The sequence below is a fragment of the Euprymna scolopes genome, chromosome 37, assembly GCF_053919585.1.
Source record: "Euprymna scolopes isolate OS-2025 chromosome 37, ASM5391958v1, whole genome shotgun sequence".
In the NCBI taxonomy this organism is placed as follows: Eukaryota; Metazoa; Mollusca; class Cephalopoda; order Sepiida; family Sepiolidae; genus Euprymna; species Euprymna scolopes.
The window spans coordinates 30,121,318-30,142,592 of NC_136518.1; the positions used below are offsets into that span (position 1 = coordinate 30,121,318).

The window sequence follows — 21,275 nt, forward strand, 5'->3', positions numbered from 1 at the left end:
TTGTCAGTCAGGAGCTCTTCCGGCGCACCTCGCTCCAAAAAATGGATGATAGGTGGCGAACAACATTTGCTGAATCCTGTCTGGTCATCTGCCGCCACACCGCAAATCTCGTAGGCCCGCAATCAATGAAAGTTAGAAAGGGCTTGCCACTGTAATGGGTAATATCCATGGCCAGCCGCTGCCACACACTCTCAACTTCCAAGCGACCCTTCTGCCATCGCTCTGGTGCAGGATCAATAGACTGGCAAGCCTCACAATTTCTGACGATCTGTCTGACATCCATCTTGGTCACTGCTGGGTATACGCGCCTCACAAAATAAAGGGTCCTCTTGATACCCGGATGTCCGCTCTGTGCATGAATTTTTTGTATTTGACATGGGTCGATTGCAACTGCACAAGATCGAGCAGTAATCTCCATTCCCATCTTCGCGGCTTCATACCATTTGTGAGGTACACGGGTCAGTTGGTCAGCACGATTACAATGTGATGGCACCAGAGTGACGCTCAGTGATAGCCCATACTCAGATACCAGGTTTTTTAGCGTGTCTAGCCTTCTCCGTATTAACATTTCGCTTGCTGCCTTGGTACGGATTAGTGTCCATCCTGAAAGTGTGTCAGACACCCAGTGGTAGACACAGAGAGAATCTGTGTACAAGGTCAACTTCTTAGACTGCCACTGCAGGGCCAGATTTATCCCCCTTTACAACAGCGTCCAGCTCTGCCAGGTTGATATGCTGAGAATCTGTTACGGGCCGCAGCCAATACGCATCCTCGAACACGTTTCCTCCTTGCTCCAACGATACTCCCAACACCAAAGAACTGGCATCAACCCACACACCTACGTTGTCTCCGTTAACACACAACCGCCCACAGGCAGGGTTCTTCTTGTTCACTCTCTCCAGTGTCTCTTTAATCATCAGAGTTAGTAGGACATCATCGGATATGTCATCCCAACCCGTGGTTGTTAAATTTGCTCTGCGTTTAATTACACCAACAGCTGTGCGGAGCCAGCCACAGACCGGTAAGTGACCAACAAATTTTCCACACCAAGAAAAAACGGTCCGCCTTGTAACGAGGTTGGGGATGCTTGGAATTTCACTGCCACGCCTCCATTGTAGGGTGCCATCTTCTTCATAAACATCCAATCCCAATACACGTGCTCCTTCCCTTAAACGTTCGGGATTCTTGCATTCCAGACCAAACTGAGCCAACTTTTCTTTGACACACGACGCAGACTGTACATCTTCATTGACGTATACGTCATCAATGTAAGCTGACGTTGAGTCCCTCATGGGCTTTTCTTGGGACAATACTGTGTTGACAATAGTCTTCATGATCTGTGGTGCCACATTTAGGCCAAAGCCAAGGCGTGTAAGGCAGTACCTCTGTCCCTGGAACCAAACTGTCTGGAACGGCCACAACGTCTCATCAACTCGCACCTGTAAATAGCCTTTTCACAAATCCAATATCGAGACATTCGTGCCTTTCTGACGCCATTCCCTCAACTTGCTGGCGCATACGTCAGCATCGGCAGTGTAGGCTTCAATATGCTTGTTAAGCTCCCTATAGTCCAGCACGGGCCATACTTTCGACTTGTTATGCTGGACTACTGCCATCAAGGGTTTTAGATCTTTGGGAGGCTCAAGCTTGTCCTCAGGGTAGGGGATTAACCAGCCATCTTGGATCCACGCCTTTAGTTCCCTTTCGTATTCTGCTCGAGCCTCACTGGGTATAGGGTACTCTGCAACCCCATCCTTGAGTTTAGTCGGTGCCATTCCCTCGGTCCACTTCCAAGATGCAATCCAGGCCCTCTTGCATGAGTCGTAGTTCACTGTAAAATCTGGCTGATCGATATGGAGCGCTGCACACACTGGGGCCTCCAAGAATCGCACCTTTCCATCCCGATGAATTGCGACTCCCCTCAGCGCCTTGATGGCATCGTATCCGAGCAACAGGTCAAACCCCAGGAGATTTCCTTGGGTCACAAGCACATTGATCTTAGTGGCTGCACCGGTGTCCATGTAGATCTTGACAGTTCCAGCTCCAGAGCATGTCTGGGTCTCGCCTCCTATCGTGGTGACTTTGATCTTCCTCTTAGTCCAACTTGGACACAGCCTGGCGCTCACTATAGTATGCGAACAGCCTGAGTCGAGAAGTGCTGAGCAGGGTATCCTGTTTACGTAGATGGTCATCACTGGTTGCGCCTTGTTCAAATTTTGCTCGGGGAGCAGGGCGGCGCTGACGTCCTCTCCCCTGATACGTTTCCCGCATAGTTTTGGGCTAGATGCCCCAAACCGCCACAATTAAAACAGCGCACACGCCCCCTGTTGGTGCAATTCCTTGCAAAATGTCCGCGTCGGCCGCAGCGAAAACATTTCCCATTGCTTGCAGGGTTCTGATTCGGAATCTCCCGAGCGCCAATCTGGCCTGTCTGTGTCGCCATCACAACTGGTTCCCCCAGGTCCTCCTCATCTTTGCTGATGGCTCGAGCACGTTCCATCAAGTGTTCCATGGTTGTTGTTGAAACGCTGGTTGAGGCTCTCAGTAGCTGCTTCACCCGAGTGGGAAGGCCCGCCACAAACGCGTACGCGAGCGTCCGCTCCGACACCCCTCCACCGAACAGAACTGCAAGTTTCTTTAACTCAGCGAAGAAAACGTCCACACTTTCCTCCGGTAGAAGTTTTCGGGAAGCAAATTTTTCATAGGCTGTACAAGAATCCATGGCAAATGCCTTGTACAACGCAGCTTTAATTGCGGTGACATCTCCCTTTTCGGCAGCACTGAGTTGCTGATATACACTCAAGGCACCCCCAGCCAATCTCAGGGGAATCACAGTGTGTACCCTTTTCACCTCACAAAGGTCGCACATCAGCTCGACCCTTTCAACCCAGTCGACGATGGACGTGGACCCGTCAAACTCGGGTATGAGCTTTAAGTCAAATTTCGACTCGGTCATAGTCCTAGAGGCCAAATCGCCGAAATAGCTTGTAACAGAAATGTGTAAGGAAAAATTCAAATGGCGCCCGACTCTCTCTTTAACACAATAAGTTCAGGAAAAGATGTTATAAATGTTGCAGCAATTCAATAATCTTTATACACCGGTTCTGCACGGAATCCAACAACGGTAAAATATCCTCACACGGCACAAGAAGCAACAGCCACACGATTCCCCGGCCAACTCAATCGTCGCACTCCCAACGTCTTTTTCATCACCCGCTTTTATCGTCGTTCTAGGCCGGCTAAATTTGCATATTGCGAGAATTCGTGTGACTTTGCAAGACATCATACTTTACAAAAGACGGTGGCCGCCATCTTGGTCTTTCTTTTCTATTTTTGGTCGGTAACGCTGAGCTGGTCTCAAGGTAAGTCTTTTCCCCTCATCCGTCTCTCCCACGTACCCACACAACACGCAAACACGCGGGCGCTTATCTCCTGGATGCATGTTAAAGTTGGACTTACTGTATGATGCGTTTGACTTGGAACTCCCTCAAACAAGTATCGAAATATGTCGTTCTGGCAGAAAAAGGAAACTGATGGATCCTTTGGTGGTCAACCCGAAAAAGAAAAACTATAGGGATTTTTCAAGGAAATAAATCTTTGGAGGGTAATTAACACCACTATATCCATGGATAATATGGATTTGTCTGACTTATATAATGCTAGACATTTCTACCTTCAAGCAGATAGTACACTCATAGTTTAACCGCTTGCAGTGAACCCCAGGGCTCTTTCATCTTATATTTCTGACCCCTTAAACCAGACCATAATAGTTAGGCACTAGGGTTTTGAGCATCAGGTCTCATCATCCAGATATCTGAAATCAGATGACCTAACGCATACAGACAATCGACTATAAAAAAAACCCACCTCAAATGGGCCTAACCTGGGCATGGTGTTGTTATGCTTTTGAACAACCCTGATCTATCATACAATCCCATCCCCTGATGAATTACTGTATAACAAGAAGTTGGTTGAGAACCTTCCAATAAAATGTGCCAGCCATACTGCACAAAGAGAAGTGAAAACTCGATTACACCAAAGCCAAACAGAAAAAACTATTATGATCAGCATGTCAGAAATTTCCCCAATCTGCAGGTTGGATAGCATGTTTGACTACTGGAGAAGGATGCTTCAGATCACAAGCGTGTGTGGCGCCCAAGTCGTATGTATTGCGGACTCCACCAGGAAACTTAATCCACAGTAATCGAAAGCAAAATCTCAGGCCTCAATGACTCACCTAATGCCCCACAGGATTCCATTAGAAGTACTACACCCAAAGCACAAGCAGACCTACACAAAACAGTCACATCGAAAGAGTGAACACACGCAAAACTCACGAGTAGTTACAGAAAATGTGTAGAATTTCAAATACAAATAATCATGTCATAGACTATGGACGAAATATAAACGTGCTATAAGTCAATTAAAATTATAATGATTGTTCTTTTACAAATGCTGAAAAACCTCAAATTAGTTTTAAAATTACAAAAGCTACATTTATTTAATAAAATGTTTTTAAGCGTTATTTTAGTGCTTTCAACTCGTTTTTTAAACGAGAAAAGTGAACTCGTTTTTTTTAAACGAGTTGAAAGCACTAATTTAAAATGTTTGAAAAAGAAAATGAGTTCTCTTACCTGTAAAATGTCTGAAAAATTAACCATGGCCAAGGATCCGGGTTTGAAATTCTTGAAAATAGACCGTATATTCCAAACAAGGCATACAGTTGAAAAAGGCAGGCGACGATGAGTAAGAATGTTGTTAAATAAGTTAAATGCATTACCCGATGAAGCATTCGACTTTGCCGGATACGGTGCAGACTAAGTGTAGAAGGACTGGAGGCCAAGAGTTGTGGACGCCAAGGTGTACCAAAGGGTAGTGGGTTTTCCACAGCATCTCGGAGCTCTGACAGGTCAGCTGAACATTTTCGGCGGTTGTGCTTTATATTCTTTGTGCTTTGCGACGACGGGACTTCTGTATCGGCCATATAGCCATTGTCCATTAAAAACACCTGGTCTCCCTCTGTAATATCCGTTGATGGAGCACGATGGAGAAGGGCTGATATGCTGCACCACCCTGCATGGAATGTGCTTGTACAGCCTCTGAACTCAGTTTCATCGTCTTCGGAGTCGTCATAACTGAGATGATTATTAAGAGTTTGTTGGTTAGATGCATGGTTTCTGTTGTGATTGGTCAAATGGGTGAGATGCGGATTATGAAGATTTGTTTGTAGGTGATTTAACTGATGAAGTTGATGGTATTGTTTGTTTTGTGAATGCTGCTGCTGAAGAAGTTGAGGGCAGAGAATATTAACGACTCCACATCTTTCTTCATCCCTTTCTTTGCCGTTAAATCCTCCAAAACTCACACTACCGGACACAGAAGCAGAATCCCTGATGGGATTCTGCTCGAAATCTGTCGTTTGACTACTGCCTAATTCGCACATCTCTTGTGCAGCTATTTCTGCCGTGGTTGTCTCAGTTCCGTTTGATTCATCCATTAGAAAACGGGCATCTGCTGACCTTGATCGAATCATCAGTGTATGGTCGATTATATTACTAACTTTTCCAGATATTTTCTTCACTTCATATTTAAGAGAATTAGTCTGGAATAAAGACATCTCGTTCAGATCTGAAATAGTTGATTCATCATCACTAACAATACTGTATGTTTGGTTATCTTCATCGGTAATTCGTATTTGAGGTTTATTTAGTCGCTGGATTGTAACTGAACGAGTCATGAAGTTTTCATTGCTGCATGACCGTTTCGCCAGACTGTAGCTGCTTAATTCTTTTCGGGCCTTTTTAATTTCGGTCACGTAATGCATTAATTTAAAACCATTATATATAAAAGTCACGCAAAGATACATTGACCAAGTGATGAAAAAACTGTTGGGAGCGAGCAGAAGCATTCGCAGTTCAGGTCGGACACCAACGGTTATTTCGACAATAGTCAACGAGATGAAATAAAAGCCAGTCACTCCGATTATGAATCGCTTATTGGCAATTTTAGTTGGGCCCACGTCAACTTTAGTAATCTTTAAAATCATCATCTGAACGATGCTGTAACAAGTAGTTAGGCAAGGGTAAACAGCATCAAAGAATAATTGTCGAGCAAGAATAGGGAGAAAGTTTCTCGATCCGTATGGATCAAGTAAAAGATATGTCCCTCGAAAGGCACCGGTGATGAAAAGAAATCCAAGTATAAGAGCAAATGGCTTCTTTTTACGGAGTCTTTTCCTGCCTCGAAATAATGACATGAGACAGAAAAGAGAGAGGATATAGAAAATGGTGGCGATCGTGTAGACATGCATTTGCCAAGCCCACTTCCATGTGCCATATGCATTTCGCCAATCAGGAGTAGCAATAAGAGATGAAGAGGTCAACGTAGAAGATGGCGTATTGATTGTGGACGACATATTTTTACTTCTGGATTTCGCAACATCGACAGCAGTAAAATGAACGTTCCATACTCTTATTACATAGGCACTGCTGGTATGATAGTCAACCTTTTTTTATGTTAATTTGAATAGTTTTCATCCACGTTTATGCAGACATTTGTTTCAATTTTTTAGCAGGTCGAATGTATTTTTGTATTTTAATTAATTCAAATGTGTTTTTAGTTCAAAAAGTAAATTGTATATCATTTAAAGGAGTTTAAAACCATTTTTATGTAATTATCGTTTGACATGAGAATGATAGATCAATGAAAACTGAACTAAAATAAAAAATGTTTGATATTGCATTTTTAATATTGAAAAAGAAAAAAAAATGCCTCGAGACACAAAAAATGTTAGCTTCATTAAAAGCGATAAACGAGTTTATTTAAAGAAACTCCGAATTCGGTAGCAAATTTTGATACATCAATTGGCAGTCACTGTTATTGTCGGAGCATACAACAAGTCATTGCTGTGAACACATGATGAAAGTTTTCAGCTTAACAATTTATACAAGAAGTCGTAATCGACGCGAATCAAACATTAAATAAAAACGTATAATTAATGTGTGAAAATAATTGGAAATCTTTAAAACTTTTGCAGTTATATGCAAATATAAAACATATATTTAAGCATGTTTTGACAAGTTTCTGGGTTTGACCTTTACTCCTGATCTGAAATGGAACACGTGTTGCCAAGGTCGCTGGAAAGATGGTGGGATCCTTCTACCGCTTCAGAAGATATCTCACTACTGATGCAATTCTCTATCTATATAAAAGCCAAGTACGTTCAAGGATGGAATACTGCTGCCATATCTGGGCAGGAGCTGCTAAAAACAGCGTATCCTGCCTTGACAGAGTAAAAAATAGACTTTGTGGCTTAGTGGGGGGGATGCCCTTTTCTCTTCCCTACAACCTCTCTCCCACAGAAGAGACGTTGCGAGCCTATCCTTGTTTTATCGTTATTTCCATGGCAGGTGCTCGTCTGAACTCCAATCTCTGGTCTCCCCTCGCCAATTTTTCATGAAAAACACCCGTCTAGCTGAATCTACTGTCAAAAATTTTCCCCACTCTTTATCTGTGCCTAAATCAAAACGTAGATTCCATGAACAAAGCTTCTTTCTTAGAACTGTACACTTGTGGAACTCTGTTCCGTCTGCCTGCTTCCCACCTGACTACAACCTGGATGTCTTCAAGTCCAACGTAAACAAATTCCCAATGAACCGCCACCTCAAGTAAACACTTCAATAAATCTCCACACTAAAGTACTGTACTTGCAATAACCCTTATCCCTGAGTGGCTTCCGGGCCTTGATAAGTGGTGACCACCGTGTAAAAAAAAAATATATATTTACTTTAAAAATAAAATTCGTATCTCGATTTAGTGCACTGTTGTAATAAAATATCGGAGGAAATTCCAGTTTTATTTTTTTCTTTTAGAAATTTCCTTTTCTTTTTCTCAAATACGATGTTTTTTATTGAGACAATTTCAATTGAGTTTTTATTCCAGCCACATCTGCAAAAGAAAGAAATCTGTCTTTAATAATAATAATAATAATAATAATAATAATAATAATAATAATAACAACAAAAATGAGGATTTTTTAATGGTTTAAATTTCTTTCAGTGAAAACCTACAGGTAAAAGACTGTCAAAATATTAACACCGAGATCAAGCACACTAAAGAAAACGAAATCCTAGAACCAACCGAGAAAGAAGCAAGAGAAGTTGAAAACATCAAATGATTTATGTACGAGGATAAAACTATATTTTCTAAGGAATGAAAAGTGAAATAAACGAAAATTGATAATAGAAAAGGTAAACAGACTCCTCCCATACATCTAACAGATATTATCACAGACCTAAACAATTTAAGATATGCAGAGATAAAATCAGTAAACATGAAACTAAAAGCAGATACAAAACCTAATGAAAATAATGGATAGGCAAAGCCTCTGTGGAACATCAGACTACCAAACTTCAAAAATAAGCTACAAATATAAACAGGATGAAAGAGAAAAGAAAACTGTGAAAGAAGGGAAATCTAACTCAAAGGAAAGAAATATGAAGAACTTAAACTAAAATAGTAGCAAAAGAAGGTGTGATTATATACCTTAAAAATTGGTACAAACCTGTTTTAGGTTGCCTGTAGTGTCCGTTGGCACATATAAAGGAAAAGAAAAAATGGCGGCTGCCTCTGCTTATATGTTTGCAATCTTGTCACCTAATATGCAAATGCAATTTTGAATAAATAGCCTGATTTTTCAGAGATTCAGACGGTTTGGATTTTGATGTTGGAGTAGTAAGTTTTAACAGAAGTGTATCAAGTTTTGAAGCTGCAAGTTTTGGCGGCATTAGTCTTGGAGTTTTGGAGTAGCAAGTTTTGACAGCGGAGTATCAAATTACATTCCAGAAATCGCTACTTGGAAAGTGTAGAATAGTTAACTATTGACTATTAAACCACAAGTCACTTTGGCGAAATCGAGAAAATGGGAGAACGAGTGAGGTTAAATACTGATATCTTGAGGCCATTTACTGGAGAAGGTGATGTAGTCGCATGTCTTAATAAGCTGAAGCTGGTTGCGAAGCTGCAAATATTGATGACATAGCAACGTTGATTCCAATGTATTTAGAAGAGAATGTTTTAGTGATCTATCTGGAAATGGGAGAGAATAATCAGACTGACGTCGAGAGTATTGAGAAAAGATTGAATACAGCATTTTCGGAGAGTGCTTTTGAGGCCTGTAATAAACTCAGAAGAGTTACTTTTACTGGAGAATTAGTGGATATATATGCAGCTAAGATGAGGCGACTCGGAGGATTGACTGGCTATACACGACAAATGATTGACAAAACTGTTAAACTGGCTTTCATAAGTAGTTTTCCTGGCCGAATCTCAATGGAACTGCAACGATTGATTAATATCGAAACCATAGAGATAGAAGAAATTTTGAAGCATGTCACGATGCTGGCGAAACATTGTAGTGAACTAGGAGAAGTTGCAACTTCTACCACTAACAAGCCCAGTGGAGAGAGACAGACATTGAAGAGACAGAGCCGAAAATTTACTGGAAAATCCTTCAGATGTCAGTTGCCTCACCTGATAAGAGATTGTCAAAAACCGAAACTAGACATTATTAGTTTTTAGTTGGGCACATTATTAAAATTATTAAAGTGAACTTCAAGGAAATGAGTAAAGGGGTGAAATTGTGCCAGTAGTCGCCCCTTTAATTCTGAAAGGGCGTGTGAGAGTTTGTTGCCATAGATAATGGTTACTGTCAGCGGGAAGAAGGCTTGTACTGTACTGTACAACTACACTAGTAACTATAAGTGTCGCCAAATCTTGGAATGGAGCCAGCAATATTAGAGCGATAGATCGCAGAGAAGTGGAGTGTTATGGAAAGACAAATGTTAAAATCATGGTAAGGAAACTACGACTCCGTGTTTGTGCTCAATAGACTTGTCGTGGTAAACGACATGATTCTGGGTTTGCATGTTATAGACTGACTGGGAGGAGCTACAGTTGCTAAGGCCCAAGTGAAGTTTGACACTCAGTACATAACTAGAATGGCAAGAAATGTGACCAATAACCAACAAAACTCAGGCCATGTCAGACTGAGGATGAGGACTTCCGAGTCTATTTTGATGACAAGTAGATGGTAGGTGTTGCCAAATTGGATTAATTGCTACAAAAGCACCCTAAGAGGAGAGATAAAACCGAAGTTCGAGAAGGAAGTGGAGACGTGGATCGATACAGGAATTCTAATGGCATGGTCAAGAAAAGCTAAAGGAATTTTACCACTCATTCAAGTTGTTTAAGAAGAAAGTTAGGTTAATGTTAGATTTCCGGCAGTTGAACAAATATGTGGTGTGCCACATCAAAGATGGAATTGATGAATAAGTCATGAGAGAGTTGATAAAAATGGAACGAGCAACCAAATTAGTAGACTTAAAGTCGGTCTACTTTCAAATTCATGTGAACAAGGAGCTGTAGTATCAAGTTCTGGAATATACGGGTCAAATTCATTGTTTGACCAGGTTGGGATTTGGACTAAATTCCATACCAAAAATTATGAAAGCAGAGCTTAAGACCTTATTGACCAAAGATGATAGTGAAAAAAGCCACCTGCTCTTATATCAATGATGTACTGATAGACGAGACAGTGTTGACTGCAGAAAGGGTGAAAGATCATGTCAACACAGTTAAACCATCAGATTCGTTAAAAAATAGAATTGCTGTGGGCTTAAAATTATAGCGGAATAAGGCAGAAAGTTGATGTTTGGATAAATAAATGAAATGTAAGTCAAGAATGGTCTAATCAAGCGAGTTGCAGAATGCATGCAGCTTTATTAAAAATCAGACTAGTGTGGATCGATAAGAGGATGCAATTGACCAAGTGGTACTGTGTATGCTACAAGAGGTCATTGCGTGTGAAAACGAAAAAAATCGCTGATGCTTCTCTTAATATGTTTGCTAAATTGTTACATGATATCCAAATGAAATGCTTTCGATTTTGTGTAAATAGCCTAATTTTTCAGAGACTCAAGCAGTTCTGTTGGTTCTTAGCATAGTCGGTTTTCGTAATTTCTTCCCCGCTCTGAAATTTATTATTGAAACATTCAATCCACTGTCTAACTGAAATTTAATATCCTTGCGAGAATGTTGACCGTTACGTATTTGCATGGGTTTCATCTTCGATGTCTCTAGTTATTGTTTTACGTACACGGCTTTTGTTCTTATTTTTCCTTCAGTGAGAGCTTTTATGTCAAATTTTATTACATCTTATTAGCATCTTTTTGTAAAGAATAGGCAATTCTTGACCCAGTGTTTACCACTACATCTGAAGCAAGGGCTCAGTGCTTTTGGGGTTTCCGCCTTTTGGGGATAATTTTCTGTGTACCTTCTTGACGGTTTTTCTCAGTTATTTTTTTATATTTGCGATGCGTGCTTCGATATTTCTCGCATCTTTTTTATTATTTCAACTTTTTGACAATCCTCAGTCAATTTTTGCAGTGTTAAGTTCGGTTCGTTTTCTAACATCGTAAGAACTCTGCGCCTGATTTCCGCATCTTTTCCTTAGGTTAAAACTTGTGCAAAATAAGGCATTTAAAATTGTCTGCTGTCAATTCAGACAACTTAAAGTCATCACAATGTTTATTCACTACTGCTGCGTACATGTCAAAGTCATCATTATCGTCTTTGGCCACATTCGAACATCTCTATCGCTTATGAAAAAGACGTTTTCGGGAGAATAGTTGTATTAACATAATGTATTATATGAAATGTATATATTATATACATTATATTTTATGTTATTGTATATATTGTATACATTATATATTATATATATAATTATTATTTCTTCGCGTTCACTGAGGCAATTATTTCCTTTAAAAAAAAAGGGCAAGTTCTCACATAAAAGCAAAAATGCTAAGCATTTATTTTTGCTTCTGTCTGAAGAATAATTTTTATATCTCTCCTCCCCACACTTTTAAAAAGTTGTCTACAATTACAAAAATCCCCCAGCGATGAACAGAAAAACCCCCCGGCTTACTTGCAAACACTTGGGCAAAAGAAAAGGTTGTCTACAATTACAAAAATCCCCCAATGATAAAAAAAAAAATAAAATAAAATAACCTGCTTACTTGCAAACACTTAGGCAAAAGAAAAAAGTTGTCTACAATTACCAATATTCCCCAGCGAAGAACAGAAAAAAATGTTGGACGCCCACCAAGAAATAATGTTTCTTTGATTTTCCTAGCAGAATTTTTTTCTGATCCCAGAACTCTCAAATATTTGTAGGTCTCATGTTCATTATGCGGCCACATCTTTTCCTGGTTGGGCCATTCCATTCTTTCTTATGTCTTTAGTTTTCCCCTTTTCATATTCAGCAATCCATACTAATTCCACTTCAATATCCTGGCCGAATATTTTGGTCATCTTTGTCCGTTTTTCTACTAACTTTTTGGTTTATGCAAATAGCTTTAGATCACTCATACATATTATTCATACATTTATTCTTTGTTCTGTGTCTATAAACTTGTGTCCAGCATCACATTTTCTAAGTATGTAGTTGAGTCATATCATGGCTATGGTAGTAATAGTGGGTTTCCTTTGAAGATGCTTTTCTATATTCTTATCTCTGTTAGGTGTTGTCTGCCAGCTTTCAGTTCCAGTCACCATGTTCCCATTACTATCTTAATAATAATAATTTTGTCGAATATTTTGCACATACTTAAAAGTTTAATTTTCCATGCTTGAGTAATGCTGTCGTGGGCTTTTTGCAGTCAATCTACGTCATATCTATGTTTTATGTTTTTACCTCCTTCAGGATCATTTAATCTATGTGCGTCCCTTTTTATACTTTCTGGAATCCGTTTTGTTCATCAGGGAGCAGTTAGGGAATGATAGATATGTTTGCTCATAAGAGTTTCCATATGGTTGGTATTCAGGCGTTTCCTTTTTAGCGTCTTTTTGTATTAATGTATTCTGGTGCATCTATTTTGCGAATATAAACCCTGTGTATCGTTTTATTGCAGGTCAATATTTTTTTAATTTTTAAATTGCTATGAAACGTAGAGAAGTGAAATTTGGTACACTTGAAGAGCATAACAAGGTGTCTTATTTCTTTGATTTTTGTCGATTTTGAACAAATATTTTGAAAGTTATGCTAATTTTTCTATGTTCTGGTGATTTTATGTGCGTCACTTTATTGCAAGTGTCCAAAAATGTATATTTTCGGTAATAAAACAATATTCTAACTTTATATTTCTATTTATATGGAATAAAGAATATATCCAGTAACAATATTAACCAAAAACAAGAACGATCTTCACATTATTTTGTTTAATTATATATTATTTATCAACAACTCCCATGTTTCAAAATCACTTTGAATAGCATCTTGTCAACTGATGATGTCAATCGACGGATTTGAGATGATGTGATGCTATAGGAAACTTCCAAAATCTCCTTCCAAACTTCATCCTTTGACGAAAACTGAACACCTCCTTCATAAACTTTCATCTTTATTATAGACTAGAGCTGCTCAATTGGGTTTATACCCGGAGAAAAAGGTGGCCATATCATTAAATTTTCTACATTAATGCTTAATGACTTAAGGTAGAATGTCGTTGCCTTGGCTGAGTGCAATGGCGCATTGTTGTGCATAAAAATGAATTTGCAGTGACATACCAATGGAAGGTCATCAAGTCATGGTGATAAATGCTTATTTAAAAATAAAATATAAGACTGGCTTGTCAGTTTGACACCTTCTGGCACTCGAAATAGTCCAATTAGATTATTTCAGCCCAAAACATAACACCTCCACCTCTCTGTTGACGACTGAATCAATGACGGTTAGGTAATCCAAGAGGACTCCAAACTTTGGTCCACCCATCTAGTTCATTAAAGATTTTCTGGCCTCATCAGTGAAAAGAACTGTTGTTTAAAGTTCGCAGAAGGAAAGGAGAAAAATAAAGGGAAAAACAGATCAAACGAACAGAGGTCTTACCGCATGTGTGTCAGGCGAGGTTGGGCAAAAGAGAGAGAGAGAGAAATCAAGATGGCGCCTATAGTTTTAAAAGGTGTGCTCTGGTGGAAGTCACGCAAAATCACGCGGGGAGATGTATAAAAGATGTTGACAGGTTAAGTAAGTGAGAGGCAGACAGACGAAGGTTGGTGACAGTGGTGATCTCAACCCTGGCGGTTGTTGGCTTGCAAAGACGAATTCCTTTTTTTATTTCTTTAATTTTGTTGTCCTCAACCAGGAACACTTCAAGAACATTTTCAAAGCTGCTTTTCATATATTTCTGAGCCCAAGCCAAACGTTTTTCCTTATGAGGTTGGTTTAATTATAGGCTTAATGCTTCTTGCAATTTTGTTTAAAACATTGCAACGTGCCTTTCTGGACAAGGAAAGTATTCCAGCCTTGTCAAATATAGCAGCACTGTTGCTGCCTGGCTGTTTGATAAAGTGACAGCGAATTTTTCGTACATCAGGAGTAGAAGCTGACTTTCTTGTGTCTTTGTCCTTTCTTGGTTTGATGTTTGGATTTTTAATGAATGAAGACAATGTTCCTCGATCTTTGGCTAGATCTATAAGATATAAACGCTTACTTACAAATTCCTGTAAACAACAAAACCACTAACCTCCTCTGTATTAATACTCATCCGGGTTTGTACAGATATGAAAGGCTCACGTTTGGGGTAAAGGTAGTATCCGCGATATTCCAGCAAATCATGGATATCATGCTGAGCGACCTGAACACCGTCACCGCATATCTAGATGACATCATTATAGCGACCTAAGTTAACACCTTACACAACCTTACATGACAAATGGATGCGATAAGTTTTATTGCAACACAACCTGAAAGGCTTGTGTGATAATTTATTATAACAGGGACGCGTTCTAAATAAATGTTTCTGTTTAAAGCACAATTGCACCATGATACTTGACCTTTTCATTTTAAACTTAAATTCAAGCCATTATCACGGCACAAGCAGTAAGGTCGGACATATAAAATCAACAGTAGGTTCTCCACAGTTCAATGTAGACTACAATGTATCGTGGATTAAGTCATTGTGGGGAGGCACGTGAAACTTCCTTCTGGTGCACTGCAATAGATCTCCAAATAGAACAAGCAATCAGTCGATTTAATTAAAAAATGGGCGATTTGACCGATTCGATGACGATAAAAATGTTGCAATATTTTGTTACTAAAGCCGTTTCACAAGTAAGTCGGATTCTACCTTTTTAGGCGACTACGTGTGAAAAGAAAGAAGAGGCTTGAAGTTTTGTTCCAAGTTCTGCAGAAGGGCAGGTCCTGTAGAATCAGCAGAAAAGAAAGTCCTGTAAAGTCAGCAGACGAGCAAGTCCCAAAAAATCACACACACACTAAGGTACTCTTAAAGCTGCAGCAGTTCACCGATACGATCACACTGACGTCGATCCTAGAAAAGACACCCCCATGTTCCAAATACACTCCCTTTATTCTTCCGGCGTTCGTCCTCGGCTAATCAGCAGCCAAAGAACGGTCACGTGGGGCCCAGTGATGATCGCACAATCTACAAGATGAGGACGGCGCCATTTTGGAATTTCTCCCGGGTTTCGGCCATGCACGTACGCACACCGTAGGAGCGTTCCAAGGTAAGGCATGATGCACAGACACGTGGGCGCTTCCTCCCTCCATTTTCTTCGACTCTACACCCCCCCCCCCTGGTCTCAAGATCACACATGCGGCATTGCGGCCGCGGTCGCTTGATGCGGGCGCTCCTACGGAGAGGGATTAGCTGGGCTTCTTCATCTCCACCAGTGCCACCCGGGTCAGTGTCCACAGTCCTACCATCCGGCTGCACTTCATCATCCTCCGAGCTACCTGGGTCAGTGTCCACAGTCCTACCATCCGGCTGCGCTTCATCTTCATCTTCATCCGAGCTCTCAGAAGTGGTGCTGGAGCTATCGCCATCCGTGCTGAGGTTCTCAGCCATAGGCCGGATCCACATTTCATCACTGGATGATTCATTACTTTCACTGTTCACCATTTGGTTTATATCAAGGGCGGGCCGGACATCCCTTACATGGCGTGGGACACCATCAACCAGCACAGCCTGCTCACCGATTATGCCGGTGATCCATCCCTGTCTGAACCTGGTCGTGCATCGGTTATTGGGAGGCCTTACCCAGACGGTGTCCCCTGACTTGTACCGTCCTTGCGTCTTCTTCTGATTAGGCGGGCAGGCATCAATGCCCTTAACACGCACTCGATAGCAATGTATCGCATTAGCAGGTGCACTTTCAGCAGTCGCGTCATCCTTTGGCGTTGTATTGTACCTATATACCGCCTCCGCAATCGTGCATTGCTTCCTTGCTGCTATCCGTTTCACACTTCGGTGGCACCGCTCTGCTATACCGTTGCCACTCGGCACATACGCACACCTGTGTCTAAGCCGGGTCCCCCACTCGTCCATGAAATGCCTGAATTCCCTGCTGCAAAAGGCTGTGTCGTTGTCCGTGAGAATCTCTTCGGGTGGCCCCCGCTCGTAAAATATAGACTCTAATTGGCGGATGACACTAGCCGAGTCCTGTCCTGTTAACAGTCACCAGATCACAAACCTCGTCGGTCCGCAATCGATTAGTGTGAGGAAGTGCTGACCACCATAGTGGGTTATGTCCATGCCCAGCCGGCTCCAAGTCCCGTCGACTTCCAGCCGACCTTTGTGCCATTTGGTGGGAGCCGGGTCGATTGACTGGCATATTTGGCATTCCTTGACCACTGATTCTACTCTGTTTTTGGACACTGACGGGTTGGTTAAGTGTGCGAAATAATATGTCCGTCTCACTCCGGGGTGTCCAGTGTCGTGGTGTACCCTCTTGATTTCATCCGTCTCCTCAATAGAGGCAGCACATAACGATCCTGGTTCGGCTTCTTTCTTCATTGCGTCGAACCACCTCTGGGGCACACGGGTGAGTTTATCTGCAAGATTGCGGGTGGAAGCGACAAGCACCGCGTTCACCGATAGGTTGTACTCTTCCACCAACTTCCTTAGTGTCTCCCAACCTTCGTCTGATTAGCATTTCGGTAGCCGCCTTGGTGCGCACTCTCGCTTTGCCTGTTAGTGTGTCAACTATCCAGTGGTACACGCACAGCGAATCTGTGTGTAAGCACAATTCTTTAACCTTCCACTGGAGTGCCATATTTACTCGCTTTATCGCCGCATCCAACTCCGCTAGGTTGATGTGAGCGGCATCATCCAGTGGTTGCAACCAGCAGGCGTCCTCAATCACAGACCCGTTCATCTCCAATAGTGCCCCGATCGCGAGGGAGCTCGCATCCACCCACACATTTAGTCTGTCTCCCTGGACGCACCAATCTCCTTTAGCGGGGTCATCCTGCTTGACTCTTGTGATGGTTTCTTTTACCATGCGAAGCAACAGATTGTCCACCGTCTCGTCATCCCAGCCTTTGGTAACTGCACTCGCCCTCCTCTTCATGCTGGCTGTTGCGACCCGGGTCCATCCACATACTGGCAAGTGTCCTACCAGTTTTCCACACAGGGAAAATATGGCCCGCCTCGTGAGGATATGGGGCACTTCGGGGACTGCAGTTTCGCGCCCCCACCTCAAGGTCCCTCGCTCCTGTTGAACGCTCAACCCCAAAACACGAGCGCCATCCTCCAAGCGTTCTGGATCCTTACAAATCAGTCCAAGTTCGGCAAGCTTAGCCCTCACACATGATGATGGCACAACGTCTTCATTCACGTATATGTTGTCAAGGTATGCTGATGTCCCCTCTTTTATGGTCTTATCCTGTGACAATACAGCATTGACGATCGTTTTCATGATTTGGGGCGCAATGTTCAGCCCAAAGCCCAGTCGCGTGAGGCAATACCTCCTACCAGAAAACACTACCGTCTGAAACGGCCACAGTGTCTCGCTAACCCGGACCTGCAGATATGCCCTTCTAAGGTCCAACAGGGACACATTAGAACCCAGCTGGCACCATTCTTGCAGTTTGCTAGCAAACACGTCAGCCTCGCCTGTGAACGCATCAACATATGAGTTCAGTTCTCGGTAATCCATCACCGGCCTGACTTTTGCTTTGTTCTGTTGAGCAACTGCCATTAATGGGATCAGACCCTTGGGGGGGTCCAAGTTTTTTGTAGGGGTAGGGAATCAACCAGCCATCCTCGATCCATCTGCGAAGTTCTTCTTCATACGCGGGCCTCATGTGGTCGGGCACATGGTATTCCGTTATGCCATTTTGCAGTTTGACCGGTTCTTGGTCTTCTGACCACTTCCATGAGGCAGTCCAGGCCCTCTTTTGCTCGTCAAATTCGACGCTGAAGTCTGGTTGGTCGATCTTTAGTGCAGCACACACTGGGGCTTTCTCCTGAAAATGTACCGCCCCCGTCGCCATTATGTAGACGCCACCAAGAGCTCTGATGGCATCATATCCTAGGAGCAGGTCAAAACTCAGGGGTTTTTCTGGTACCACCAGTGCCTCTAGGTTAGCGGAGATTCCATTTTTCGTCCGAATGTTTACGCTGCCCACCCCGCAACATGTGCGCGTCTCTCCACTGATGGTAGTCACTCAGACGTTCTTCTTTCTCCAAGTGTGGCAGAGATCTGCACATATGATAGTGCGGGAGCACCCGGAGTCGAGGAGTGCTAAGCGCAGTGTTTCGTTGACATATATCGAAACGATCGGCAGCGTCTCATTTAATTTCTGCGTGGGGAAGAGGTTGATGCTGACACCTTGTCCCCGGTTCCGTTTCCCGGACAGTCTTGAGCTATATGGCCGGCTTCCTTACACCGGTAGCAGCGAACGGCCGTTAGTTGCTGCCGGCAGTTCCTTGCAATATGGCCCTGTCCATTGCATTTGTAGCATATGATTCCGCCACGTGGACCGGGTCCCTGATATGGTTTCTTATCATTCGGCGTGGACCGGGCAGCAGCAATTACCGGTTCCCTCATCTCGGAATAATTCTTCATTACAGTCCTGGCCCGATCCACTAGGTCATTAAGGGGCAACGAATCCGCACTTGAGCTGGCTCGTAATAGTCGCTTTGCTTCTGTCGGGAGTCCTGCTAGGAATTTGCATGCTAAGGCCCGCTCGGGCAAACAAGACCGTTAACTTGGTCAGTTCTGCCAAGTATACATCGACCATTTCGCCCGGACGTAGGGTCCTTGCCTCAAGTTGCTCCCAAGCAGTGGCGGGGTCAAACGCAAACGCCTTGAACAGCGCCACCTTAATTGTCTCGTAGTCCTGTTTGCCCTCATGGCTGAGCTGTTGATACACGGCAAAGGCGCCGCTGGACAAGCGCAGAGGGACAACACGTTCGAAGTTCTTTACGCCAGACAAAACACAATGTAACTCCAACTTTTCCACCCAGTCAAGTACCGGGGTTGATCCATCAAACTCCGGTATTAATTTGAGGTCAATTTTTTCCCCCATTTCGCCGAAATAGCTTAAAGCCGTTTCACAAGTAAGTCGGATTCTACCTTTTTAGGCGACTACGTGTGAAAAGAAAGAAGAGGCTTGAAGTTTTGTTCCAAGTTCTGCAGAAGGGCAGGTCCTGTAGAATCAGCAGAAAAGAAAGTCCTGTAAAGTCAGCAGACGAGCAAGTCCCAAAAAATCACACACACACTAAGGTACTCTTAAAGCTGCAGCAGTTCACCGATACGATCACACTGACGTCGATCCTAGAAAAGACACCCCCATGTTCCAAACACACTCCCTTTATCCTTCCGGCATTCGTCCTCGGCCAATCAGCAGCCAAAGAACGGTCACGTGGGGCCCAGTGATGATCGCACAATCTACAAGATGAGGACAGCGCCATTTTGGAATTTCTCCCGGGTTTCGGCCATGCACGTACGCACACCGTAGGAGCGTTCCAAGGTAAGGCATGACGCGCAGACACGTGGGCGCTTCCTCCCTTCATTTTCTTCGACTCTACAGTTACTATAATGGGGTATGATCCCACACAGTCGGACGATTCTATTTATAAACGATGCTGCTAAGAACTGACGAATCAAATTAATTCACGTTCTGCTACAAACCAATCAGAAACCAGAATTGCTTCATAAATATTAAACCTTTTCTGGTGCAATTTCACATGTTCTTTCCCGGGTTTCGACACGGTAAGAATATTTTGTTCTGTGGAACTGTCTACTACAAACAAGTCACCTACCAGGACTTGTGTGTAACAGCGAACCATCTGAAGCTCAAAGTGGCTTACACTTCTACAGGTTATGCGCCCAGCGTGTGTCTTTATTTCGATGGATCCGAATCAAAGTTCGAATTGTGGCAAGTTAAATTTCTGGGATATCTACGAATCCAAAAGCTACACAAAGTACTAGAAACACAACCTGAAAACAGAAACGACCCCGACTTCATTGAAAAGAACGCAACTGTCTTTGCGGAATTAATACAGTGTTTAGATGACTGAGGTCTATCACTGGTAATGAGAGAAGCCCTGGACGACGGCTGCAAAGCATTAAACATATTGAGAGAGCATTATTTATCGAAAGGAAAACCCAAAATTATTTCTTTATACACTGAACTGACCTCTCTAAAACGAATGGAAGCCGAAACTATTACTGATTATATTATAAGAGCCGAGACAACTGCAAATTCTTTAAAAATGTCTGAAGTTATAAGTGACAGTCTGTTAATTTCCGTGGTCCCTAAGGGATTACCAAGTGATATCAAGCCATTTACCACCGTGATAACCCAGAAAGAAATACCCATGCCAGGAATAAAAAACACAACAAAATCATTTTGTAGAACTGGCTGACGGGAGTCGAGTCAATGATATCGTTTTTGAAAAGAGCCAATGCGAAAATCTCGCTAAAGAACAATAAGGGTGAACTGTGTTTCGGTATTCAGGAGAGAGCTCTTCTGGTCCCAAAATTTAAACAAAATATATTTTCTATGCGGGCTGCCATGGGACAATGTGCAGATATAAACTTTGGCCCCAATAAATCGGGGCTGGTGTGCCCGAATGGAACTGTATTAGACATTGGGGGGGGGGGGATGGAAGACTATATTATTTAAATGGCGTAGTCCCATCAAAAACCGCCTTCCATGATCTACAGACATGGCATAAAATTCTTAGACACTGCAATATTCCTGATATCAAAAAGTTGCCGATTGTAGTTGATGGAATGCAAATACAAACATCAAAAACCTTCAACTGCGACATCTGTACGCAGGGGAAGATGACAAACTATGAATACAAGATACCAGAAAAAAAATCCTATCAACGGTGCATTGTGACTTGAATGGTCCCGTAGAACCGATGGCCAGAGAACATTATAGATATGTGTTGAATTTCGTA

At 42.4% G+C, this 21,275-nt stretch overlaps 1 protein-coding gene across 3 annotated transcripts in view; it reads right to left on the minus strand.

The window, feature by feature from the left end:
- Positions 1–21,275, minus strand: part of LOC145261117 (uncharacterized) — a 485,607-nt gene that overhangs the window by 143,141 nt on the left and 321,191 nt on the right. For all 3 annotated transcript variants that reach the window (XM_080119358.1, XM_080119357.1, XM_080119359.1), the window contains exon 3: positions 4,635–7,947. In XM_080119358.1, the coding sequence (XP_079975484.1) occupies positions 4,635–6,415 (1,781 nt within the window). In that variant the 5' untranslated portion in view covers positions 6,416–7,947. The remainder of the gene's footprint in view (positions 1–4,634; positions 7,948–21,275) is intronic.